This window comes from Taudactylus pleione, unplaced genomic scaffold (genome assembly GCF_031769625.1).
Source record: "Taudactylus pleione unplaced genomic scaffold, aTauple2 ptg000015l, whole genome shotgun sequence".
Taxonomy (NCBI): domain Eukaryota; kingdom Metazoa; phylum Chordata; class Amphibia; order Anura; family Myobatrachidae; genus Taudactylus; species Taudactylus pleione.
Window position 1 is genome coordinate 35,527,021 of NW_028284417.1, and position 27,715 is coordinate 35,554,735.

Here is a 27,715-nt window from a genome sequence, read left to right on the forward strand (position 1 = left end):
CCTGTATGTGTGCAGGCCTAAACCCACGTATGCTAAGGTGCAGTGTTTGCTGCTATTAAAAAGCCACTGCTTTACCAAAAATACCTGATTGCAGGAATCCTCATTTCAATACCCTGTATTACACTAGCTAAGGGTCTTTAATTAGTGCCCTCGGAATTATCAACACCTGTAATGGCAGCTAACAAGAAGTGCTAAAGATACAAAATTATATGTGGCTAAAATAAAGCCTGGCCATACAAACTAAATAAAAAGATCTAAAATCTACATGTATATAGTAGCGCTAATCTCATAAGATCGGTTTGCCACTTTAAAATGAAACACTAAACAAACTGGCAACATAGATATGAAAATTATGTTATTTTAAACGACGCATGCGCTGTGGCTATATTAGTAGAGTGATATTGGAGGTCGTTATAAATGGCTCATGTGCAGCGGCCAGCTTAGTAGATAAATGTAAATGGCGCATGCACTGCGGCCTTATTGATAGAGTACTACTAAAAGCTGTTATAAACGGCCACAGCCATCTTAGAAGACTAAGGTTGAAAGCCGTTACAAACGGTGCATGCACCTTGGTCATATTCGTAGAGTAAAAAGGTCTTAAAATTGTTTTTAACAAGGCATGTATCGTGTCCATATTGGAACAGCCATAATATGAGGAACATGTGTCGTAGCCATATTAGTGAAGCTAATATATATATATATATATATATATATATATATATACTTTATACACATTCATCAGCCATGATATTAAAACCAAGCCACCTGCCTAATATTGTGTAGTTCCTCCTCATGCCACCAAAGCAGCTCTGAGCCATCAAGGCATGGACTCCACAAGACCTCTGACGTCCCATAGTATCTGGCACCAAGACATTAGCAGCAGATCCTTTAAGTCCTGTAAATTGTGAGGTGGGAACTCCATGTCTCAGACTTGTTTTTCCAGCTTTCCAGCACATCTCATTGATTCGCAATCAGATTGAGATCTGAGGAATTTGGAGGCCAAGTCTACACCTTGAATTCTTTGTCATGTTCCTCAAACCATTCCTGAACAATTTTTGCAGTGTATCAGGGCACATTGTCCTGATGAAAGAAGCCACTGCCATTAGGATATACCATTGCCATGCAGAGATGTACTTGGTCTGCAACAATGTTCAGGTAGGTGGTACATGTCAAAGTAACATCAACTTGCACAATGCCCAGAGCAAAAGACTGCCTCCGCTGGCTTGCCTTTAGTCTCATAGTGCATCCTGGTGCCATCTCTTCCCCAGGTAAATGATGCACACACACCTGGCTGTTCACATGATGTAAATGCAATTTATGCTACAGTAGCTCTTCTGTGGGATCAGCCCAGATGGATTAGCCTTAGCGCCCCACAAACATCAATGAGCCTTGGGTGCTCATGTCTCTGTACCCAGTTCATCGGTTGTCCTTCCATGGAATACTTTCGGTAGGTACTAACCACTGCATACCGGTAACACCCCACTTGCTGCCTAATATATACCACCCTTTGACAGGAGCTATTATAAGGTTATTCACTTCATCTGTAAGTGGTTTTAATGCTATGATTGATTGGTGTATACAGCAGGGTAGCCATAATTCAACCTCCTCTATTCAAAGCCCTCTATAGCGTTATCTAACAACCAAAATGTCACCAAATATGGTAGGGAGACTAATTAGAAAAAAAATATGGTGCTGTACAATGTGAAAACAGTGTGAAAATGGCCAGATAAATGTGTTATCATTAGGTTAACAAAATAAAGGTAATAGTTCATTAAAGTTTAGTCTTGTTATTCCTTTGTCTGTCCATTTTTACGCTGTTTTCACTTTGTACAATGCCATATTACCCCTATAGATAACTTTCTGCACTAATTGTTTTTTTGTTCATGGAGTCCTGATTCCCATCCATGACCTAATTAGTCTCCCTACCAAATTTGGTGACATTCTGGTTGGTAAATCAAGATACAGATGGCTCTGGATGTGTTAAGGGGCCTATCCATTAGTTGACCTGAAAAACTTAACGACTAGCGTTCAGTCCTTCAGGTCACTTAAGTGCTGTGCCCGCACTGAACGGCGTTCACTGAACGTCATTCAGTGCAGGAGACCGACCTTCTCTCTGAGAACATGTGAAACCTGACGATCGTCGTCAGGTTGATGAGCATGTTCCACAGATAGTCGGCGTCGACAAGGACCCAGCGTGCATGCACAACGCTGGTCCTTGCGGGATATCCATTAGACGACTTTCTGAACGTTCTTGGTCGGATCATTCAAAAAGTCGTCTAATGGATAGGCCCCTTTACTCAATTATACACGATCTTGCCAATAGATATTGTATGTTTAATTGTATATGTTTTAAAATCCACACTGAACGATTATTAATTAAATGTGCTGTTTCAATCAACATGAAATTATGAAAAATGTTATGTTTTTAAATTATTTTCAGAGCTTGCCGAAGAGATTATCTGCATTTCTTGTATGAAAATTGCTTAAAAATTGTGTTTTCTAAATAAATATTTCATCTTAGATAAGTAATCTACTAAAATATAAATGGGCCAGTGAAGGGGTTAATATTCAGGAATAATTGTCTTTATCCAGCAGATTCTCACAGGCTTCAGATCCTATCTCATTATATGAAGAGATGCATATGCTCCCTGGTTCATTTTTTCCATTATTTTCAAGCTTTGCGCGTCTGGGTTATTAGATCAGCTTGAGTGCTTTGCAAGATGCCAGAGATCTTTCTGTAGTTGGGAATTTAGCCTCTTCCCGTGACTTTGACACTCAGGAGTGAAGGGCGTGTGTGTTTCTGAGCTGGCACATTCCTTAGGAGTGCCCATGTTCTATACACAGCTCTTCTCTATAAGAGGCCGGAGAGCCTGGGCTCTGCCAACAGCACCATCAGCACCACGGACAGCTGCCAGGCCTGAGACAGGATGACTGTGAGCCCCGACAGAGTCTCTTCTTATCGCCGCCACTTTGATGAATTCGCTAGCAGCTCGGTGGTCAGGCTGAGGGTGAGTAGCCCATCCCCTCCCAGGCACAGGAGGTCGGCCAGCTTCAGCCGGGAGACATGTGAAGTACACACAGGGGGTAGGAGGACCGCCTCGGCCACCCGCAGGCCTCGCAGGTGAGGGAACTACTGTCATTATTCTGTATAGAGTATATGCGCGCAGGTGGACTAAGGTCATAAAAAAGTTACAAAGTTATATGATACACATTACTGCATTTTATTATAAGTTATATTGTCTATATGGAAGTGTGAATAACGTGATAAGGAAACAAAAGTATTCTGAAAGACTTCAGCAGTCTTTTAAATATTTGAAGCTATTAAGCAAGTAGCTAGATGCATGTTGTCACCTATAGCAAACTCCTCCATAATACAGTCCAGGTTTTAAGGATTTCCGTGTTTGAGCCCAGATGGTTGAATCAAACTGACTGAGGTACTAATTAAGTCACCTGTGCTCAAGCATGGATATCCTTAAAACTTGCACTGTAATGGCAGAGTTGGGGAACCTATGATCTATAAGGTTGCAAAGAGCAGCATTAAAGCCAAACGTAGGAGGTTTCTAGGAGTTATAAAAATAAAGGCAAATAAGAAGCAGTGACAGAGGGAAGCAATTAAGTCTGTCATTATTCTCGCGCTGGAGATGATTGACAATATTGCCAATGTCTAGTAATTATTTGTTATTGCCAATTATATTAAACCAATACTGATTATAAGAGTTTCTGATGTATTATAATAATCATTGGTTTGGTACTTCTGTGTTTATAGCAGCATCAGTAGGATGCCAGGGTTTAGCGGCCTTTAGTCTTATCAAACATGCTAATATGATAAGACTTTGTATGAATTGAATTGCTATGGTGAACATTTTGGAGATGTTTAGAACACGCCTGTAATGATTTATACTGAGTGCACAACAGTGATGGTATGCATGGTGCGCTTGTTAGATGTCCTTATTAAAAATTAAATGAAATTGGAGTGTCATTCATACATCTTGCGCTTTCATTTAGTCCAACCCACCATAAGTAAACAACCTGCAGTTGCATCTTTGTGCTGTGTTAGCGGCATTAGTTTGGCACCATGGCAGCTCTGAGGATACTTGTGTGTAGCATTCGGAATTCCGCCACTGCCCATTTCTACATGCCTGGTTTGCACATGACATGCTGGGCGCATCCATAGACATATATTGAAACAATAGAGTTGTGGACTAAACTGGACTAGTTATAGCAACTTTACATTTAGTTTTAATGTTTCAACATATATTATTTTGAATATTGCATTTTTACACAATCGAGCGCAAAGAGGTATATGGCAGCTTTAAGTGCCAGGCATATAGCTAAGCAAAAGCGGAACACCTTGCCCGCAGTTTGGGGCGTGACCATTTTCGCAGAGAGCTTTGTCATGGGATAAACAAGCAATATTTTCAGCATAGTATAGTGATGAATTATCAGTTGAAGTTTAGGGGCACACAGTGCATTCAGCTGGGGCTTTATTCAGTCATAAACAACCTTATGATAGGTGAATCTGTGTCCACGTTCAGGCTCCCATTAAAAAAATGCTTATTATTTGTTTTCAGACCCACCTAGTTGAGTGGCACTTTGTTATAGTCTCCTGGGGTGCGCTTATGCATACGGGAAAATATGTATATGAAACATTAAACCTAACAAAGTCATAAACACCACCAGCTACAGCGTAATATGTATTGCAATTAGACTGGGGCTCTGCAGAGACAGGCATACATGGCCAAAAGAGAGTGTACCGGGCTAAAAGGGGACCTGATCTCACTTTCAGACCTGGGAGTCCCTATTAGTCCAGGCCTCTCGACATGACAATTCATATTGCTATTCTTCTGTAATGTTTCCTTCCATAAGTTAGTAAGGTGAAGTCAGAAGTAAACCAACTGTACCATATAAAAGTTGCTTTAATGATTAAGACAAAGGAACACAGGTAGGTAAGCAATGCTAGGTACCTGACTGTTAACATTTTCTGGGATCCCTTCAACTGCTTCATATAGTGGGTGTTGAAACATTCAAGAAAAAATGGTACAACTACAAAAAAGAATTCCTTTTTGGTGCACTCTTTTCTGACATATATATATATATATATATATATATATATATATATATATTCTGACTGTATTAAAAGCTAAGCTAAGCTAAGACAGTATTGTCAGAAAAGAGTGCGCCAAAAAGAAATTATTTTCTGTAGTTGAGCCATTTTCACTTGAATGTTTCAACACCCACTGTATGAAGTATACTGTACTTTCCAGTGGTGCACCGCCAACCATTGAAAAATTAGATTCATTTTCAAAACCTTAGATTAGAGGACAGATAAGGTTGGTTCAATATTCTACAAATGTATTAAAAAAATGTTTCCTGTGCAGAATCAATAAAATACCCTTCCATCCCTTCAATTGCTGCCGAAACCCGATTCACACATCTGCATGGAAAATAATGGATGGCTATATAATTAATGCCATTAGCCTTAGGGAACCTTCCAACCTCCATCAGTAGGTGTGCAGCAAAAGCAAAACTAGTATCAGGCATAGTGTGTAGTAATACAGAAATGATATTTATGCCTCTGACTAGTAGTTTGTGCCATTGATCTGGAATATTCCATATTCTGCATGCAGGGTTCTACAGCAGTCACTAGTGGTAATAAACTTTTGGAGTCCATAACAATCGAAGAATAGCAAGGTGAGTGCCTAATACACAGTGAGGTGACATCCGAAACTAAACAATCAATCAGATTGTCCTATGCATCACAATTATTTTAATAAACTGAGAGATTGGTGGAAAATCACACTAGTCATCTCAGATTAGTTCTAAACCTGATAGCTATTTCTATAAACTAGGAGATTGTGTAAAGTGGCCAAAAACTTTTAAAAAATCATATGATTTATGTTTTCATGAAAATACTTTTTGAAAGTATTGGACTTTTGTAACAAAATACTAATTTAACAAGTAAAACACTAATGCAAACCTTATATGCTTCTATTATACACATAATTTATCAGTGATATTTTATTGACTATATTATTACCCTAACTGTGCAATATTATTTGTATTATAAAATAAAATATACCATGAATAGTGTTAATGTTATTTTCCACGTCATTCTTTTGTAAATATTAAGTAAAATACATGATCAGTTTTTGAGAAAATGTTACACAAGATTGTTTGCTTACTTTTAATAACATGTTTTGGATCTGCTGTATTAATTGATCGTCATTATATAGCTACATTGAAACAACAGAAGGTAGAAAGATCCTGTAACACATATATTAACCCTTGTTTGGTACAGTAAGAAAAACATATACATTTTATGTTTCCAGAATAATTACTTTCACAGAATAGTGATGGTTTCTAAAATATTTGTGCATTAAATTTAATAGTGTTAAACTTAACATATCTATTACACAAGAAGCCTAAAATCCAAGATGAAAGCTGTCCAACTGGTGGCGAGCTTGCTAAATGTGATCCTTGAAAGCATTCAATTGAGAGATTACAAATATCTACTAATTATGTTAATTTATTTAAAATAATTGTTTAGTTCCATATAGCTGTACCATTGGTGCAAGTCTTGCTAAATACACAAGCTGTTATAACTTATAGGTTCCGTATGTTCTTCTCAGCCAAGTGATCATCAGGTAAAGTTGTTTGTTTAAATTGTCCTTTAATGCCACAAAGCTCTGGTGGGCTCTGGGATATGGATACAATTATATACAGATATGACTTTTGTTGTATTACGGGGCACGAAAATAATTAGACTGTCAGATGCTATAAAGACGTGTAAGAAAAGCATAGAAGTGATGCTATGGAGTGGTTATGGATTTATTAAAAGTCAATGGAATCATATACAACGTATAAAATAGTCTGAAAGTGTAAATTACTATGAAACGATTGAAACAAGCGGATACTGCATGTTGAAGCAATTGGACCTGGATTGATTTAAATATGAACTCTATGTGGTATATTTAATAAAGCGCGGGTTTATAGAACAGGAGGTGTTACCTATAGCAACCAATCAGATGCTAGCTATTATCTTCTAGAATGTGTTAGATAAATGATAAGTAGAATCTGATTGGTTGCTATGGGCAACATCTCCACTTCTAAAAAAACGCTCTTTAGTAAATATACCGCTATCATATGTAAAAAAAAGACATAAGAAAATGCATATGATCTTTACACATTTCCTTCAGCTGCATATTATATTTATTTATTTATTTATTTTGTTATTATTATTTTTTTTATTTGGTATAAGCTTTACTTTTGCCCTTAAACTAATACTTTGTTTCAGTTCTTTTAGGCTACGTTGACTTACGACTGTAAAATAAAGCGAAATTGCCTTTTTTTCCATATAGAACTTGTATCTTACTGGTCTGATGTCACCAGTTTTCTGTTTCCACAGGTGTATATCTCCTTGTTATGTTTGTACGCTGAAAATTAAATAAATGAATTACATTTAATTATCAACATACATTTGTTTTCTTATTTAACTAACTTGAAGTTTGTTGAACTTGAATTCTTCATATAATTTACGTACAATGTGGTTGGCAAAGGTGATGGAGGAAAGTTATTTTTTTTAAAAGCGTATTTATAAAATCTTTTGAACCCTGGAAAATAAACTCACTCTACACATTAGCATGATTTGTATTATATTAACATATACATTTCTTAATAGTTCAAGTTAAAGTTTTACCAAGAAAAGCACTTTTTCTATAGTATAGTGACGGCAATTCTAAGCTCTGTCGTATGCTGTTAAATTTCACCAAGTTATTTACTGGACAATATGATTAATGTGTATATTTATAAGGGTATTTTGGTATTGATAAAGTTACTGAAGTTAATATTTTTTGACAATAGTCTCCACAATATGCTTTTAATCATGTCAGCAGAAATTTGAAAAAAATCTTACCTATCGTGATATACAATTACTGTAAGTAACGGGTCAAAGTTATTATAAGCGGTTTTTATGATGGCATATAAACTACAAAAGTAACATCTTAATTATAAGTAGAGTAACACTTATAGGTATATAGTAGGTTTCAATAATATTATGCCTACTAAATATGATCGTTCCGAGATCCCCTATCTTTCAAATAATAAAATTCATATGACATTTGAAGTAATCAAAAGTACCAAAGTCAGAGCTTTTTTCATAAGAGGGAATTATGAATAAAGATATATGACATGACATATAAACAATCTAAATCTATTTTCCTGTTTTAATATAAGTATAAATGACACTTCCAGTTTACTTAATAGTTCAGATTTTTAACACATAACTATTGGATCATATGTACGATTTGTTTTATATTATTTGACTTTGTTTAATATTATTTTTGCATTTTACAAATAAAATAACACAAATTTTCATTGTATTTGTAAATAGTTTTTTATTACATACTGAAATTAAAAAGCACTTTCACAAACCTTTATAGCTTGATATTGACGTAATGTACCTAGCGTTTTGTACCAATGACAATTATTATGCTTTAATCTAGATACATAATTGCATATGTTATATATTTATTTTGCAATAATCATCTGCAGGGACATCTCTTGAGTATAGGTAACATAAAACCTAAGCAGACATGTATGTTTATAAAATATCGTTCTTAAATAAAAGCTATTAAAACTATTTCTATCGTTAGTTTAATCAGTGGATATCTGAACATTTGTGAACCATGGGGTCAAAATAGCACCGATACCCAGGGTGAGATTTATATAAAAGCTTTAAGAGGAAGTCATTACACTTTTGAAACCAACATGACTTACGTGTCCAATTTACGTTGAAATAACTGTGCCTAGAATGGTATAGCTGCTATATTATTTTGTGTTATCTCTTCTTGTTGTATAGGAAATACTGGACCAAATTTAGCTTTCATAGGTAACAGTGGATCTTACGTCTATAGCACGGCTATCTATGTCGCCGTCCTAAAGGAATCAAGATGTCCTTTTTGCAAACGAATTCGTCATTTAACAGGCACTGCTTGTCCTTATCTTTATGACTATGGAAACATCTACAGTGTTGCGACTGTTGAAATATATGAATCTTTCTTGCCTCCTATGATTTGATTATCACAGGAATTCTCACACTCGGTCCCCAAGGCACCCTAACAGTCCAGGATTTAAGGATATCCATGCTTGTGCATAGATGGTATAATCAAACTGAATGAGGTACTAATTAAGTCACCTGTATGGACATCCTGAAAAAACGGACTGTTAGGGTGCCGAAGTTAGGGAACCACTGGGTTATCAGATAGAAGGCTATTCTGAGTTGGAGAAGTGAAGTGAAATCAGATCTGCATTGTAATCATGGCCTAATAGAACACCTTGATGCCACCTTCTCGAGTCATTAGACTCAGGGACAAAACTAGGGTCTCACATATATTAGAAATAATAGTATAGTATACAAACCTGCACATACTGTACAGTATACTAATATAGAAATCTGTGATATTGCAAGTGTAACTAAGGTATTGCGTGTAATTGCCATTGACTTCACACCTATGCATTATGCTTGTATATCAAAACAAACGTGTTCACACATTGCCAGTGGGGTTATTATTTTTGTGTGTACACTTTACGTAGACTCCTGGCACATGACAACATGTATATGGCATTAATGCATTTTTTTTGTAGCCCTTATTTGAGCTAATTGCTTATTTTTATTATTATTATTATTATTATTATTAATAGTAATAATAATAATAATAATAATAATAATAATAATAATAATAATACACCACTAGTAGTTATATAAAATGGGTGATGCCACCCTCTCTATAAATCAATATATACCTGCTTGTCATGGCGCAGAAGAACGATATTAATGTGATGTATTATTGGGACAGTACTTGCCGCAATTCTATGCCACACAAACATGTGGTGCTCAGTCCAGTTGCAACAATGTTATGTTTAGGCTTCCCGTTGTCAGTCTAATGAGTTTGACGGCTTATATAGTGACCATAAAAGTAACATTCGCGCATATACGTTTCTTTCCCGTTTAGCATGGTAGGTGCTCTGTTGGGACCAGTAGCGGATCTGGATGCAGCCAGCGCAGCAAATCAAGAATTTCTGAGCACAAGGAACAATGAGAAACGGGAAATGATTGTGCTGAATGACCGGTTGACTAAGTATATCGAAAGGGTAAGGTATTGCCTCCCAGCAGCCTTCTCCACATTCCCAACTGAATTTAACGTCATTATTATATTTTAGATTATAATATTCAAGAATAGTTAGGGGAAGTTCCTACCTAACACAACGTAAGACAGGTGACGTTTCATTTGCACTTGCTGTACCGGTGAAAGCAAGCCATTGTTCTCTTTTATCAGCCTTTTCCTGCAGAGAAAGGACCACTGTCATAATGAGCTCAGGAAGATCTCTTCCCTCATGCCCACAGTTTTTTCATTCCTATACACTTCTGCTAAACAGAAGAAACATTGGTAACATTGTTTGTCTTTCAACCATATACTCGTATATATGATGCACTCATGTAGATACAACCTAGATACTTTGCTTTTAATCACGGGTACTTTCTGGAAATTCTGTCATTAACATAGGCAATTTTAATCACCAGCAGCAATGATAAGAAGCTATTGTTTGTCATTCAGGTGCGTGACTTGGAGCAGCAGAACGCCAGTGTCCAGGTTGAGCTCGATGCGCTCCGCAGTCGCTGTAACAGACCATCCGCTCTCAAGGCCATATACGAGGAGCAACTGCGGGACCTGCGCAGAGAGGCGGAGCAGGCCAGGATTCAAAGGGTAAAATATTCAGCCTACAACGCTGTATACACAAACATAACACAAATACAAAACAGCTACATTTGTAAATGACTGGATTTAAAAAAAAATAAATATATATAAATCTATATTTTATATATAATATATATCATATACACACACACAATGGGGAACTACAGACTCCAGCATACCCTGCATTGTAGTTCTCCAGCATCTTGATCTGGAATGCCACCGATTGCCTAAATTTGTATACAATAACCCATATACTGTATATGGATGAGTTGACTTTATTAGTGTAGTCTTTCCCCGTTAAAACCCACAAGGCTGGGATTTGAATACTTTAACTCTAGCTCACACTACTACAAAAGTGCATTGCCCTTTAACCTTCAATCTGTTGAGGATGAGGATGTCTATAAATCTTTACTTGCTGAAAGGCCCCGTGAGACCGATGCATGGGAAGTTATAGGCATTGTTGGGCCACATGTCACTTCTCCGCTGCTGTCTTTGAAAAGTTTAGCCCATGATCATAATGCAAATGTAAACTTGACTGGATAACGCTTTGTTCGTTGAGTAAGATGTGTTGCAGCTAGCTAACCCCATTTAGGATAGACGAGACGCTTGTTTAACCTGTTGCTAGGGCACAAGCTGTTCAGGCAGTATTTTATAAACTCAAGTGGTGAGCACAGGGAGCACTAAAATATAGACAAAAGCCATTCCCAGTGCTTATAAGAACTTCCTATAATGAGTGTTTATGTTAATGTCTAACATCACGCCTGGTTTGTTTTAGTAATATTAGCTTGTATTTCCCGTCAATGTATTATTATCTATATACAATGATTGCTGGCTCCTCTCCAGTGCAAAAGAACAGCTGCAACTGCAAGTGAGTAATATTACAGATTCCCACTCTAGGTCATTGGGTTACAGCACAAGGGGACGTTGCTGACAAGGTAGAGCACTGGCCTATTCTTCTTCTCACTATACTGGCTTGGATGTGTTGAAACCCCAGACAAAATTCCCCTGGCAGTGTGCTGAGCAGGAGGGGACGCTGCAGGTTAGCCAGGCATAAAATTCTGCTTTATTTAACAGGATGTAGCAGTGGCTGCCAAGTCATCAGTGTCTGAGGAGCTCAGCACCGTAAGGAAACGCTATGAAGATGCAGTCGAGGGGAGGAAAAAGGCTGAGGGGGACATTGAAGCATTCCGCCCTGTAAGGAGCTGTCTGTATTCTACTCGCTCACCTTGTGTGCAGGATCCGAGGCTTTGTCTGGAGCTCACAAATATATACTTTTATTATGAAAATTAGAGTAAATTGTGATTTAACCTCTTGTTGGTACGCAGTGACTAGTTTCCCCAGAATGAGCTCTGTATCCCAATTCCTTAGAGATAAAAAGCAGAACACATTGTGCCTATTCCTGCGTACAGTAGGAGAACTCTAGACGCTATATTTATGTTCACTCGGAGACAAATGTAGAGTGATCGCCCAGTTAGCACCTTCGTGCTCTTTTCCCTCTGCACTCTCCTATATAACCCTTAGCCCCAGGCACACTGGGAGAGTGGATGAATTAGATCATCATTTCATGCTGAAGCATACACTCTCCTCTCCTGTAACATGCCTTCTGATTGGGGGGTAGAAGAGCCCGAAGGGCAATAAGATATATGCCAGACACTATTCCACAGACTCTCTAAATGCCCAATAATCTCTGCAGAGAGGAGCAATAGTGCACGGCAGCTAACTGTCATACATCTAACATATATGAAGCATTTCCACATCTCAGCATAAATACAGCACACCTTCACAAACCATGGCATTCATGTTCTACCTTATTATATTGCAATAGTGTATCTTGGTAGGGAAGGATTAAAATATCTGTAATTAGCCAGCAAAATAATCTGCATGACCTGCAGTATGAAATGCACATGTTACAGCTGCCGACTATTAATACAAATGTAATCTTACAACTGGATATATAATGGTTTGGTTGAAATGACGTTTAGTACAATAACACTACAAGTTGTATGCCGCGACACCGTGCATCAGCAATTGACTGCTGGAGAATACATAACGGAATGAGCTAGAACCCTGTTAATTAAAATGTATTTGCTAGTAGATATGTACTGTACGGGTACTTAGTGCTGTAATCAGATAATGGAAAAATTACACTACGCTTCTATAATCACGGATTAGCCCAACCGTAATAGAGTGATCACTCCTTTCCTTACCTGTAGCCTTAACCCTGGCAAATCCCAAAGTGACACACACACACACACACACACACACACACACACACACACACACACACACACACACACACACACACACACACACACACACACACACACACACACACACACACACACACACACAATCTATCTATCTATCTATCTATCTATCTATCTATCTATCTATCTATCTATCTATCTATCTATCTATCAATCTATCTATCTATCTCATATATCTCTCTCTCTCTATCTCATATCTATATATCTCTCTTTATATATCTATCTGCAACTCTCTCTATCTATCAGTAGCTATCTATCTCATCTCTCTCTCTCTCTCTCTCTCTATTTCTCTCTCTATCTATCTATCTATCTATCTATCTATCTATCTATCTATCTATCTATCTATCTATCTATCTATCTATCTATCTCATCTCTCTCTCTCTCATATCTATATATCTCTCTTTATATATCTATCTGTAACTCTCTCTCTCTAGATATCAGTAGCTATCTATCTATCTATCTATCTATCTATCTATCTATCTATCTATCTGTATCTATCTATCCTATGCGCTAAATATTTTGCTGGTTTAAAAAAAAACATGCGTCATGTACTTTAAAATGTAATGGGCCCGGCTAATACTGTCTCTCAGATAATCAACTGACAGGTCTGGTTTCATGAAGTAAATATGCCTCCTACAGTTTACTAAACGTTATCTTTGCGCTATATGTACCTGCTGAGGAGGTTTGGGGCTACAGCAGGTTGAGACGATCGTAGGCTTCTGAAATGTGTAATTGTCACACTACAGGGACACGTACTGGCACTGCCTGTGGATCACTTTTGATAAGCCTAAGAAGCCCGAAACATAATGAGGTTACTGGCCAGTTTTAGGACGCAAAATGAAGTGGTGACTGAATAGTCATTTGAGTATTTATAGTTTTTGATTCCTTTCGAATGTAAAATGCTTCAATATTACAATGTTAAAAAGTAGTATAAACTAGATTACCATTATCCGATCATCGATTGTCTGGGAGCTTTACCTCATTATTTGCTGAGATTTGCTTACAAGCTCATGCTGGTATTATATTCAGTATTTTTCTATCGCTGTGGAAGTTATCTGTGTCCTGATAAATGTTAGGAGGATAATGGCTGCAATAAATGAATAGCCAATATTTGCTAGGAATACGGCTATCAGCGCTGGATTGTAATCTATTGCTGACCAAACTGTAGGATTGCCAGTATATGTTACATAGCAGATTGCCATGACCCAGGCGGGTAACAATGACCAATGGTTTGTTGACTGATTTGTTCAATAGGATGTGGATGCTGCCACTGCGGGACGCCTATCACTGGAAAAGCAACTGGAAACTTTGGAAGCAGAGATCGCATTTTTACAGAGAGTTCATGGCGAGGTAACAGCAGAGATTGCACCCTCACAGCTCCATAACCGCCCTGGCGATTGCTCAATGGGAGCCTAGGTTCACTATGTACATTTCTCTGTCTATCCAGGAAATTGAGGAATTGATGAAGCAGATCTACAATATGTCCGCCTCCTGTGATCTCGCATTCTCCATCCCAGACTTTGCTGCTGCTCTGAGGGACATTCAGACAGAATATGAAGAAATTGCAGCCAAGAACCTGCAGGTTAAAATTAGAGCTCATCCTGTTTGGGGAACATTGAATCTGATGTCAGTTGCTACTTAACAAATATTTCTGGCAACATAAAATATTGTTTATCTTGTATATGTTAAATCAGAATGTAGCCATTGGACATCTTTGACAATTTACATACTTTGATGCACGCAAAGCTAATTCCTAGCTGGGTGTATTAACCTCTACATAGTCATAGCAACTGCTGTTTTACCACTTGGATGCTGGAGGCTTCCCTGATCTTGCTGAATTGTTTGGCTGCAAGGTGGTTAATTAAAGAGTTTGGTGTGCATGAGACCTTAACGAACCTTCCTTTCTGAAGACCTGACACTTCACGTCTACATCCCCTTATGCTGCTTTTCCCCCCTAGGAGATGGACGAGTGGTACAAAAGCAAATTTGTTGACTTCAATCATGCTTCTACAAAGCATGCGGAAAACGTGAGGCATTACCGAGGAGACATGACAAACTGCAAGAGAAGCGTAAGTGGAGCTGGAAAGGCCTCGGAGCTCTTATGGATGTCACTTCAGTGGAGCCTGCCTAGTGATTCCGCTAACATAGGGAATGCGACTGTTCTCTGTGCTGTGCACTATACAGAGTCTGCAGGGGAGTTGGGGGTGGTGTTGGGAATTATTTAAATGTAGTTGGGATATAAATTTCAACATGTAGGCTGTAGTTAATTATGACAATTTTAATAGGATAAATAACATTTATTTCATGAACACACTGAGCTCTAATCTCAAATATGAGTTGATAAAAATGACTCTTCTATTTATATAGAATACCATTGTAGGGCACATACACAGTATGCATCGCCAGTAGATATTGCCATAGTATGGAACAGACACTTGATAGATTGAAGATTCTAATTAAATGCCCCGTCATGTGAATTACTGACAGCAGAACTATCCTGACCAGCTGAATTAGTCATATACTATCTAATAGAGAGCCTGATTCAGCATAGATTGCTATGTGATTGCAACTCTGTAATCGCACAGAGGTCTACTGAGAAAATATGCTAATGAATGCAATTGCAAAGCTGTCGCACAGCCAGCATAGAGACGCCCTCCAGGGCCGTAGCTAGGGTAGTGCGGCAGGTGCCGTAGCACAGGGCACCACAGATCATGGGGCGCTGTTTGGGCTTGTCAAATTTCTGTTTAATATCATTCTTGCTTGTAGCTTCCTCTTATTTCATACCCAACATCTCCTGGCCTCCCCTATCTCTTCCCTGGCCCTTCCCCGTGAAGCCATGGCCCTTTTTTGGGTGCATTATGTTCCTTTGAAAAATGAGGGGGATATCAATGCTCTTTCTGGCACAGGGCACCAAAGAGTCTAGTTACGGCTCTGATGCCCTCTACTGCTATCTCATATCTGTAATACCTTGCAGTCCTGCGTATACATCGGGAACATCCAGTAACATCGGCCCCTCAAGCAGAATTACAGCAGGTCTGACCTGCCGCAGAAACTGCAAGTCTTGTTGATCGCAGTGAGTACTCAAGCTGCGTATGCCGTGTCAGTAGCTAACTTATGCATGTCCTGAAAACAGCATTCAAACAGACAGACACACCTGCATTTCTCCAACCACTCCCCTGTCACCACCCCCAAACACCCACAGCCTGTCACTCACTCTGCAATGGCTTTTCTTTTGCTTGACTGATCGTAAAGTGATCACAAAGCCAACTCATGCACGCGCAACATCAATCGATCTGTGTATGCTGTTGCAATTGCGATCAATGCTGAATCAGGCCCATAGTTCTCTCACTTTGTCTGCGAAAAGCATTATACTGGAGGTATTTCCCATAATGCCAAACTCAGACCGATATCATATTCAGCATTTTCTTTGCACTATTTATACAAATCACCACCACCTACTACCAGTAAAACAATTTTTTTTCATCACAGATATTGTCATTTGATACTTATAAACTATGAATACATTTACAAAACCACCCCTTTGGTTCAATTTGAAAACATATTTTAAATAAATCAGTTATTTATGATGAGTATGTGTGGGTGTAGTTCTTGTTATTAATATGTGAAGTAGTTATTTATTATTTACAATCACATTATTTAATTTCAACATCAAGTCTTTATTAGAAAACACCCCTTCCCCACCTACAGCACATCCTATATATTGTGAGGTAATTAAAAATTACTATTTTTGTCCCTCATAATCTGCATTTATTTTGAGGCCTGTTTTGGCCCCCAATTTAGCATATCTCTTTGATTACAGCAGTTATTGCACTTATCAATTTATTTTAATATTCTCTGATAATTGCCAGAACAATTATGTATGCAATAATATGTAAGTATGTAGTAACTTATATGTAATTAATAGCAACTACAATGCCAAATATTGTTACCGGTTGGAACTGCATTGCAGATTAAAGGCAAAGAAAGGGAATTTGAATCCCTGAAGAACAAAAATGCAGCACTGGAAGCCCAAGTGAAAGAGACTCAAGAGAAATACGGACTTGAGATAGAGAATCTACAGGTGGGTACACTTTAATGTTCATTAGCTCCAGGTAGAGGTGTAGCATGAAGCCATAGCATTCAGAGCAAGTGCATGCTAAGGCAGCCTCCTCTCCCTCATTCATTTTTAGCAGTCGGTCTTGGTGGTGGCAAATGTCACATCACTATAGCTACGGCTCTGTACATAATATAATAGGTTTAATTGTACTAAGCATTTGAAGTAATGCATATCTGTTCAACAGCAATTTTTGAATTGACATATATTACAACATGACCACATTCTTTACCCACTGTAATTCCCTTCACTCACCATCACTCAATAACCCCATACTTCACTGACAGAAATACCCCTCACTCACCATCACTTCCCTACCCCATATCTCACCAACATAAATACATCTCACTCACCATCACTCCCTAACCCCATACCTCACTGACAGAAATACCCCTCACTCACCATCACTCCCTAACCCCATGTCTCACCAACAGAAATACCCCTCACTCACAATCACTCCCTAACCACATACGTTACCCACATAAATAACCCTGATTAACTATCACTCCCTGACCCCATACCTCACCAACAGAAATACATCTCACTCACTATCACTCCTTGACTCCATGCATCCAGCCCACCAACATGCCTCCCTGCACAACAGCATGCTCCCATAACACCAACATGCTCTCACAGCTCACCAACATGCCCCCAGCACACCAACATGCCCCCTTTCACAACAGGTCACTCCTTACATTACACTTTTACTTACCCTATTTCCTGTAGTGCTGTCAGCTGCTAAGGACCTGCAACAGCCACTGTGCAGTGTGCACCATGTGTCTGCAACAGTCACATGACATCACATCAGCAGGGTGCTCTCTGACTGGGGGCTGCTAGTGCTAGTTCCCTTCCCCAGTGGCCTGTAAACAATGCACTACATATGATGCCCTCTTACAACATAGTTGCCCAGAACATGAGCTCTACCTGGTACACCACTGTATCCAAGTTCTATGATGTCTTATGAGTCTACTGGTACGTCCACATACATTACTTTTCCACTCCACTTTTAGGAGCAAATCAGGAAATTAGAAGATGATTTGAAGTCATTGAAAGAAAAAATTGCCTTGCATTTACGAGAATATCAAGATCTACTGAGCGTAAAGATGGCCCTGGATATTGAGATTGTCACATACAGGTGAGAGGAGGACAATATGTTATAATGAAACATGCCAAACTTCACAGTTTGCACTTACATTGATACATCTAGTCACCATGTAGATGTCTAGTAAAAATGAGGTAGAGTAAGGTTTTTGTTAATGTGAGGTCCCAGCTATGTCCCACAAAGCACAATTTTTTATTAGATTCAGCTAGTATTCAGGGCTGCATGAGAAATGTGTAGTATGTGGGGTCATAATGTGAATATCAGGCCCCCTTTGTAGATGCTTTGTGGTGCTGAAGAAGATCATGTCATACCATCTTGTGGCCTTTGTGCTTCTTTAGAAGACTATGACAATTTATAGTGCTCTGCACTACCCTTGCCCATTGTCCTCACTCTACCTAGTCTGTTTTATTAGAATATATTTTTATTCTGTGTACAACATCAACAATAGGAGCAGTAGTAACACTTGAGACAACAAACAATCTTGTGACAAACGATCAAATAGTACATCCAACATAAAGAATACTGGTAGGTATTTATACTTCAAAGAGCTATAAGAATAGAAATAGTTGGATTATTTGTTAGTCTAGGGAAACAGTAACCGACATGTAACAAAAAAAAAAAAAAGGTGACATTTACAACAAGAAAGGTCTCAGTGAAACTCTTGCAAACCAAGAAATAAACTTTTTGATCTGTGGGGCCAAATGTAATACGGTGAGAGTTTAGAATATGTGAGAGTCTAACAGTAACCTCTCACACTTTTCAAACTCGCCCAATGTAATAGAGTCCGAGAACAGGCAAACGCATGTTTTTAAACTAAAAAACTCTCACGATTTAAACTCCCATCCATATGTTTTCCCATTTTGAATATAAAACTCGTCCAATGTAATAGTGTGAGAATTTCATGAGAGTTTAAACTCTCACATTTTCTAAACTCACAACCTATTACATTTGACACGTGATTCCTTGTGCATAGAGGTTTTGATAAAGATAATGAGGGAAGTGTGGGAAGTGAGCATGGTTGCAAAATACATCACTTTGCTACAGTGGATAGTATAGAATTCAGTCGTTCACTATCCTGAGTCATTTTTGATCTGTCATGACAATGCCCAAATAGCCCACTCCGGAGATAAAGGTAAGAGGTTAAGTAGCTCAGAGATAACATTTTGTCTAAACCTGGGTACACACTGACAGATACTGTATATTGGCCGATCAATTGATCGGCCAATATATTGGGTGCTGTCGGCCAGTGTGTACCAGCAATATGTCTGTGAACGACTTCATTCACAGACATATTGCGTCGGCTGTACTGCACAGCCGATGGACAGATATATCTGCAGACATATCTGTCCATCGACTGCCCATACACATGTAGTGGCAGCCGCGGGGAGGGGGGCGGACCCGACCCCCAGTCAGCAGGGCCCGTGGCTGCCCGGAAGATGATGGTCGCTCAGTGTATATGAACGACCATCATCTACAGATATATCTTTGGAGTGTGTACCCACCTTTACTTGTATATAAAACTTTTTGATGGGCACGAGTCACAAAAACCATGATACAATGAAATGGAAGGATGAGCTCATTTAGGGCAGCCCCAATCTGTTGTTCCATTGCTCTGTATTGTTCGAGGATATGTCAACTTACATTGTACCGTAATTATGATATGTTAACTAACTTTTAGGCTGATACTGTATATATATTCCCTGTACGGTGCTGGAGACATTTTTTGGTACCTTAAAAATAAAAATGAATATGGACACCAATCCTTGATGGAGAATGAAATTCAAAATTTGAAATGTTCAAAAATGAACCATAAAGCTAATTTATGTTGTTCAGTAGTAAAATTATATTTCAGTGTGGCCCTGTTAAATTTTTTTACCACCACACTACATTATAGTGTGTCCTAATCAGATCTATTGCAGGTCACAAACATGGAAATACAATGCTGTTTCAGATGCCCATGTGTAGGAATGCCAATGGGCCAAATTCAATTCAATACGAAGCTGAATAGCCGCTGACTGGGCGGCTAAAGAATTCCTGGGGATGCAAGGAGAAGTCCGACAAAAGTGCTCGGCACACAGCTAGTCAGAGAATGCCAGTTCTCGCACCTAAACACCTAAGTAAAGTCGCGAGAACCGGCATTCTCTGACTTAACCAATTCCCGACCAGGCTCACAGCGTGTTGTATTGAATAGCTGCGGGAGCTCCCTCCCGCGGCTATTCAGCTTCGCATTGACTTGAATTCGACCCTGCAGAACAAATCACACACTTGAATTCCCCCCCATAGAACAAATCTGTTAATTACTCTCTGCCTGCTCTGCTAGAGATTCTCCTCCTAGCTTGTCGGTATACAGCAGATGAGCGAAAAAGAGCAGGATGGACATATTTAGATAAAAATAAACTCCATATGATATATGGTTCAGCTTAGTAATACACAGCTTTTTATATATCTTACTAGTTAGCAGCCTTTCAAAATGACGGGACATTGTTGCGCCCGCGAAATGTTTTGTTGGAACACTGAAAGGGGTCACTTTATGATCATTTCTGCTCAGCAGCTCGGGGAAACTGCGAGTAGACACGTCTGCGCCGGCGGCTGTGCGGGTGGTGGGCGTTTCTTGCACCCTCTGGAAACAGTATTGCTCCAGGCGACAGACAGGCTTGCCCGTGCCTGGAGCCGCTACTGCCTCCTAGTATAGTGCTGCCCCCTGTATGGTGCTGTCCAACTTATAGTGCTGTCCCTTGTATAGTATTGCCTCCCTTGTATAGTGTTGCCTCCCTGTATAGTGCAGTCCCCTGTATGGTGCTGTCTACCTAATAGACCTGTCCTCTGTATAGTGCTGTCCCTTGTATAGTATTGCCTCCTAGTATAGTGCTGCCCCCTGTATGGTGCTGTCCAACTTATAGACCTGTCCTCTGTATAGTGCTGTCCCTTGTATAGTATTGCCTCCCTTGTATAGTGTTGCCTCCCTGTATTGTGCTATCCCCTGTATTGTGCTGTACACCTAATAGACCTGTCCTCTGTATAGTGCTGTCCCTTGTATAGTATTGCCTCCCTTGTATAGTGTTGCCTCCCTGTATTGTGCTGTCCCCTGTATTGTGCTGTACACCAAATAGACCTGCCCATGCACGCCCGAACGGAGCACAAATTTAATTGCTCAGTCGGTATTGTCTAGTGGCCGCCGGTGTGCAACACACTTAAATTCCCCCCATAGAGGTGAGGAGCAGCGTTAGCGTGAACATTGTTGCCGCCACGAAAAGTCCTGTTTGAGTGCTCAAACAGGACTTTTCAGTCATTTCTGTTCGCCAGCTCGGGGGACTGCGAGTAAAAATGTCATCGGCGGTGGCTGTGCACACCCGAACGGAGCAACAATTGAATTGCTCTGTCAGGTGCCATCTAGTGGCCGCTGGTGTTCAACACTTTAATTCCCCCCACAGAGGTGAGGAGCAGTGTTAGCCTTATATATATATATATATATATATATATATATATATATATATATATATATATATATGTAGAGAGAGAGAGAGAGACTTTCACATGCTGACATTATATGCCTCTGAATTTTTTTCATATGTTAAAACAACTGCATAAACATGCTTTTCATTTTTGTACTACAACTGCCCCTCCCCATTACTGGTACCAAGGTGATCCACCTGCATCAACCCTTATGGTCATTAATTTCTCTATATAGCTTAAATTTACTTCCCTGACATATACCTCTTGAAGTTTATATATCTTTTTTTTTCTTGACAGGAAACTAATTGAAGGGGAAGACAGCAGACTTACCACTTCAGTAAGTGGAGTTCTCCTTCAGAGTAAAGTTTCTGAGGGCTCACACGTGATCTCTGGTGGAAGTGTGTCTCAGACTTTGGAGCGGAAAGAGAGGACAACGGTCCTTACAAAGTGAGTGTAGTCCCTTGGTTGAATGTGGAACCTTTCAAATGTCAGAAGTCATAAAACACGAGTAATATAAACCACTATATCTGTATCACTTTGTTTTATGCCCATTTATAGTTAAGAAAGACAGATGAAGAAGTGTCTATGAAGAGATGGAATAGTTACATGCTATGTGCTGCTAAGGATGTACAGCAGGAAGTCTCCAGACGAGGCTGAATATGAGACTTCCTGTTATCTTCTTCTGTGTTCTTTTCATCCAGCTGCTGTCTTGGATTCCCGATCCTATTATGTATAACCACATACACATTTCTACGGCTTTGCTGAATAAACTCATGAGCATTTACCTTTGTCACATTTACTAAATACAGTGTTTATCAAATCAAATCACATGTATTGTATATTGTATATTCAATGGTTCTGTTCTTAATGGGACAGAATAAGCTGGTATCTTTCAAATATTCAGTAGTATGGCACAAAGGGCCTAATTCAGAGATGGATGCAAATCTCGTTGCGACTGCGTCTTTGTAAGCAGCGACTGCAAAAATATACAAATGTCACAGTCACTAGGATTTGCATTGAAATGCCCACCGGCAGCTTCGCAAATCCATTCACTTGCATACAAAGACGTATCGGACACAGGGTCTAATTCAGCAGTGCACACAAGTGCACTGGTGATCGCAGATTCCCGATCATCGGGAATCTGCGCATGTGCAGGACCCATTCTGCGAGTGTGCAAAATGGGTCCTGTGTAGTCGCATGCAGACCCTTCTATGCCTCTGCCTGATTGACAGACAGAGGCATTTAAGGGGCACCCCGTTCCTGGAAAAGGGGGCGTGTACGCCCCGTTTTCCGGGAGTGGCAAGCCCAGGGACTGCATCGACCGACGCAGTGTCCCGGGCTCGCAAGACAGTAAACTGAGGCTAACTCAGCTTGCTGGTGGCCTGGCGCTCGCCATGATCAATCACCGGTTGTCGCGATGGTGATCCCAGAGCGTGACCTCCGTCGCAGTGCTAGGATCGCAAATGCAGCAGGGAGTGTAATACATCCTGCTGCATTTGCACAATAGCAGGCTTCCCGACTGTCATGTCCCAGCGAGGGTGAAATGCCGTGCGTCTATATCTAGACGCCTGTCATTTCCCCGACGCCAGGAGACAGGTGCCCGGCATCCCGATCAAAGGGATGCCGGGCGCCATGAGCGGACAGCCGCGTGGGAAGAGGGTTAGGTTTAGGGCACCCGGGGAGGACTTAGGGTTAGGCACCCCCCCAGGAGGATTAGGTTTAGGCTAGGGGGAGGGAGGGTTAGGGTTAGGCACCCCCAGGGGGGACTTAGGGTTAGGCAACCCCCAGGGGACTTAGGTTTAGGCAGCGGGGAAGGGGGGTGGTTAGGGTTAGGCACTTGGGGAGGAGGTTAGGGTTAGGCACCCCTAAGGAGGGTTAGGGGGTTAGGTTAGTTTATACTTCCCTTAGCGACGATCAGGATTTCCAGCGCTGTCAGGCTTCCGCTGCCGGGAACTCTGCTTTTGTCGGCAAGGCGCTGCCGGGAATCGAACTGGCCGGCGGTATTTCATACTGATTCCTAATAGCAAGGATGTATTCTTGCTGAATCACCCCTACAGATCGAAGTTCAGGGATGGTTACTCAGAATGGCCGTCTATACTGAGAAACTGGAGCCTTCATTCGGGATCACAGTCTCAGGCTAAGACAAGCCCGAAAACAATCGTGACATGCCTGTGTTTAAGTTGCCAACCCTCGTTGCCGCCCACAGATGATCCCTGCCTGTCAATCACTAGAAAAATACTCACTGTGGCTGCTGTTGCAGGACCAACGTGGCACATGCGCAATGTATACTTATACACAGGGCCGGATTAAGGTCTGTGGGGGCCCCTGGGCAACAAACATGTGGGGGCCCTTATTAAATATGGCCGAAATGGGGGAATGCGCAATGGGGCCCTATCGCTCGTAAGCGGTACATTAACAAACAGCGATAAGCTAAGCTCAGCTCTGTTTGTTAAATACTGAAAAGAGGACATAACCCCTTTAGCAAGTGCTAAAGGGGCTATGTTTCATTGTGAAATGGGGCCCATGGGCTCCACATGAAAAAAAAACACTGACACACACAGGAAAAAACACACAATATACACCCACAGAAAAAAAAACGCATATAGGCACCCATATGAAATATTACTCACCAGTTGCACAATCTTATCCACATTACACCGCACATAGTTTCCCCTGCTTCACATTACACCACATAGTAGTGTCCCTTGTTCATGTTATGACACACAGCAGTGCCTCTTTTACACAGTGCCCACAGTAGTAGTGCCCCTAATACATATTCCCACAGTAGAAGTGCCCCTTATACAATACCCACAGCAGTAGTGCCCCTTATGCAATGCCCCCTTTAGTGGTGCCCCTTATGCAGTGCCCCCAGTAGTGGTAGTGCCCCTTATGCAGTGCGCCTTATGCAGTGCCCCCTGTAGTGGTGCCCCTTATGCAGTGCCCCTAGTAGTGACAGTGCCCACAGTGGTAGTGCCCCTTATGCAGAGCCCCCAGTAGTGGTGCCCCTTATGCAGTGCCCCTAGTAGTGGCAGTGCCCACAGTGGTAGTCCCCCTTATGCAGAGCCCACAGTAGTGGTGCCCTTTAAGCAGTGCCCTTAGTAGTAGTGCCCCCAGAAGTGGTGCCCCTTATGCAGTGCCCCCTATGCAATGCCCCCAGTAGTCATGCCCTCAGTAGTCATGCCCCCAGTAGTAGTGCCCCCTGTGGTAGTGCCTCCAATAGTAATGCCCCAGTAGTGATGCCCCCTGTAGAAATGCCCCAGGTAGTAATGTCCCCTGTAGTAGTGCCCCCAATAGTAGTGTCCCCAATAGTAATGCCCCCTGTAGTAGTGCCCCAGCAGTAATGCCCCCTGTAGTAGTGCCCCCAGAAGTAGTGCCCCCTGTAGTAGTGCCCCCTGCAGACCCTCCAACATGACCCCTTCCACCTGGTACACAATGCTCTGCTCCTGGAATTCCTTCGTAATTGATGATTGCTGTCAGCTGCGGTGAAACACCTTTCTCATTTATATTAACTTGCTCAACACAGGTGACTGCAATCATTAATTCAGTGGGGAGTCCAGGAGCAGAGCATTTTGTACCGGATGGAAGAGGTCATGTTGGAGGGTAGGCCCCTCTAGTAGTGCCCACAATAATAATATCCAAGCAGTAATGCCCCCTGTAGTAGTGCCCCTAGAAATAGTGCCTCCAGAAGTAGTGCCCCCAGTAGTAATGCCCCCTGTAGTAGTGCCCCCTATAGCAGTGCCCCCAGTAGCAATGCCCCCAGTAGTAGTGCCCTGTCTAGCAGTGCCCCCAGTAGCAATGCCCCATTTAGTTATGCCCCCAGTAGTAATGCCCCCTGTAGTAGTGCCCCCTGTAGCAGTGCCCCCTGTAGTGAAGCCGCTTATACGAAACAAAGCCCCCACAATACTTACCTTAAGCCCCGCTCCTGCATCCGCCTGGAACTGTGTCCTCGGAACTAAGGGAGAGACGTCATGACGTTGTTTTTCATATGTCGGAAATCAGAGTTTTACTTTAAAAATATCTCCAGTGAAGATTCTAGCTGTTTGAAAACCTTTTTTTCCTCAAGTACAACTTCACATCTGTAACCTCATGTGCGTGATGGTGTCTTTTCCAAACTCACATACAGTAAATATACAATGGAATTTTCTTGTTATACAGAAAGTTTTAAGCTTTCTGTTTACACCGCATCTGTAAATACAAAAACTCTCTACCAATGTGTGAAGGTGCCCACACACATACCGATGTCCTCACGATACAATTTTATGGCCAATTTCCTCATGAACTTTCACGGGAGCTCACTTGCCGTCGTGATCACGATTTGGAGTTAAAAATGTCCAATCTGACTAAAGATCTATCTTGCAGCCAATGCATTGTATCCCAGATTGGCTAATCTGCCCTACAGCACGACAGATCAGAAGATGCGATGTACGACGAGCGGGGACGCGCATCGGCATCGTGCTCGTGAGTATAAACTCACGATTTGTAATAATTTTTACCCGATCCGTCGTCACGATTCGTCGAAATCGGCCAAATCGTTTAAAATGTCGCTATGTGTGTGGGCACCTTTAGATGTTGATGTACATTTTAAAGTAAACAGAAAGCTTTCATTTAAAACATTAATGCACAATTGATGATCACCCACATTATTTACTTACATTCAGTTATATGTCAATAATAGAACCAATGTGACTTTCACACTAATGAACACTATTGTCAGGATAATTTAATTAGGATCTGGGAAATTAAATATACTTCTGTAATACTTTGACTGGTCTTTGATCTAGTGCAGAGACACCAGAGAGGCTAAACTTTTATTCCATTTCAGAATGTCAAATTTGTGCATCATTTGGAGGTATAGATGGCTACTTATAGGCAGCGATCGTGCATAGGATACATTTTTGCTTTGCACTGCACCTTTGTAACAGCAAGCCTCTAAAGTGTTTACATTTACATGATATCATGTGACTTTTGCTAAAGTAAGTTGTTGGGATATGGAAGAACCCTGAGCAAACCAACATACACACAGGGGGCCTCATTCAGAGGTGAATGCAATGCTGATATTTGTGCCATTGAGTGATTATTTGCTACTGCACATGTGCAAAAATCCTGAAAACCCCTACAACGCATGCATTACCCTGTGTGTACATACAAATGCGCTGATGTGTACAAGGCCGATGGCATTAGAAATGATTAGGTAAAACCATGGGCATTCCTGGGAGGTGGCCTGAAGTGAACGCAAAAAAATCTGTCAAGTGGGCGTGTTATGGGAGTGTCATGGACATGTCAGTGAAAACGGCCACAGAGGAATTCAGGAGGAGACACTGACCTACCACAGACTGGTGCAAGTGTCAATGGTAAATGGTGGTGTGTTGAGAACGTATTTGCAGCATGTACATCAGGGCCGGATTGAGCCTTCAGGGGCTGCCCCCACTCCTCCATCCCTCCCCCTCTTGTCAGCACCGCCTCCACTCATCATCTGGCCCACCCCTTTGTCATCCGGCCGCCCCCACTGGCTCTGTTGCTTGTGATGACAGGACTGAGCTGTGGATGACAGAGCTAAGAAATGCTTTGGCACAGTAGGATAGAGCACAGGACAGATCCCCGGGCACATCTGAGCAAAGCCAGGCACAGAACAGAGCCGGGAAAAGAATGGGAGCTGTGGGCTGCCCCCCACTACTCGTCATCCAGCCCACCCCTCTATGGTACTACACAGTGTGTGCAGCAATGTGCTCCAGCCACAGGAGGAGCGGGTGTTTCAAGGAGGAGCCCTGAGAGAGGTAGCCTGGGTCACTATGCCTCCATGTCCCCCCCTAATCCGGCTGTGGTACCCATGCATTGAAAGTTGGAATCTCAGGGCTTGCATATTCCAGCGCATGCCAGTACACAAGGAGAAGACTGAAACTAGAATTTGCATATTTGCATTAGCGTCCACCTTTAATTCATGCCCAGGGTCTCTTTATGAATCATTAAATGGCTAAAGCAGAGCACAAAATACTTCTTGGTTGTATCACGCTCCTAGTTTTCTGCT

The 27,715-nt window shown here is 41.0% G+C and overlaps 1 protein-coding gene across 1 annotated transcript; it reads left to right on the forward strand.

The window, feature by feature from the left end:
• Positions 1-2,862: 2,862 nt before the first annotated feature.
• On the forward strand, positions 2,863-22,474 carry LOC148542227 (desmin-like). Its single transcript, XM_088472325.1, has 11 exons — positions 2,863-3,121; positions 10,011-10,149; positions 10,614-10,763; positions 11,829-11,948; positions 14,276-14,371; positions 14,469-14,603; positions 14,980-15,090; positions 16,992-17,102; positions 18,146-18,270; positions 21,988-22,137; positions 22,249-22,474. The coding sequence occupies exons 1-11, from the start codon at positions 2,928-2,930 to the stop codon at positions 22,250-22,252; spliced, it is 1,335 nt and encodes a 444-aa protein (XP_088328451.1). The 5' UTR covers positions 2,863-2,927; the 3' UTR covers positions 22,253-22,474.
• Positions 22,475-27,715: the final 5,241 nt, after the last annotated feature.

What these genes read in the sequence shown, in the direction of transcription:
- LOC148542227 (XM_088472325.1), top strand. Translation starts at nt 2,928, where the DNA reads ATGACTGTGAGCCCCGACAGAGTCTCTTCTTATCGCCGCCACTTTGAT. An exon ending in TACAGAGAGTTCATGGCGAG is followed by an intron (nt 14,372 to 14,468) that starts GTAACAGCAGAG and finishes CTGTCTATCCAG; the next exon opens with GAAATTGAGGAATTGATGAA. An exon ending in TGACAAACTGCAAGAGAAGC is followed by an intron (nt 15,091 to 16,991) that starts GTAAGTGGAGCT and finishes ACTGCATTGCAG; the next exon opens with ATTAAAGGCAAAGAAAGGGA.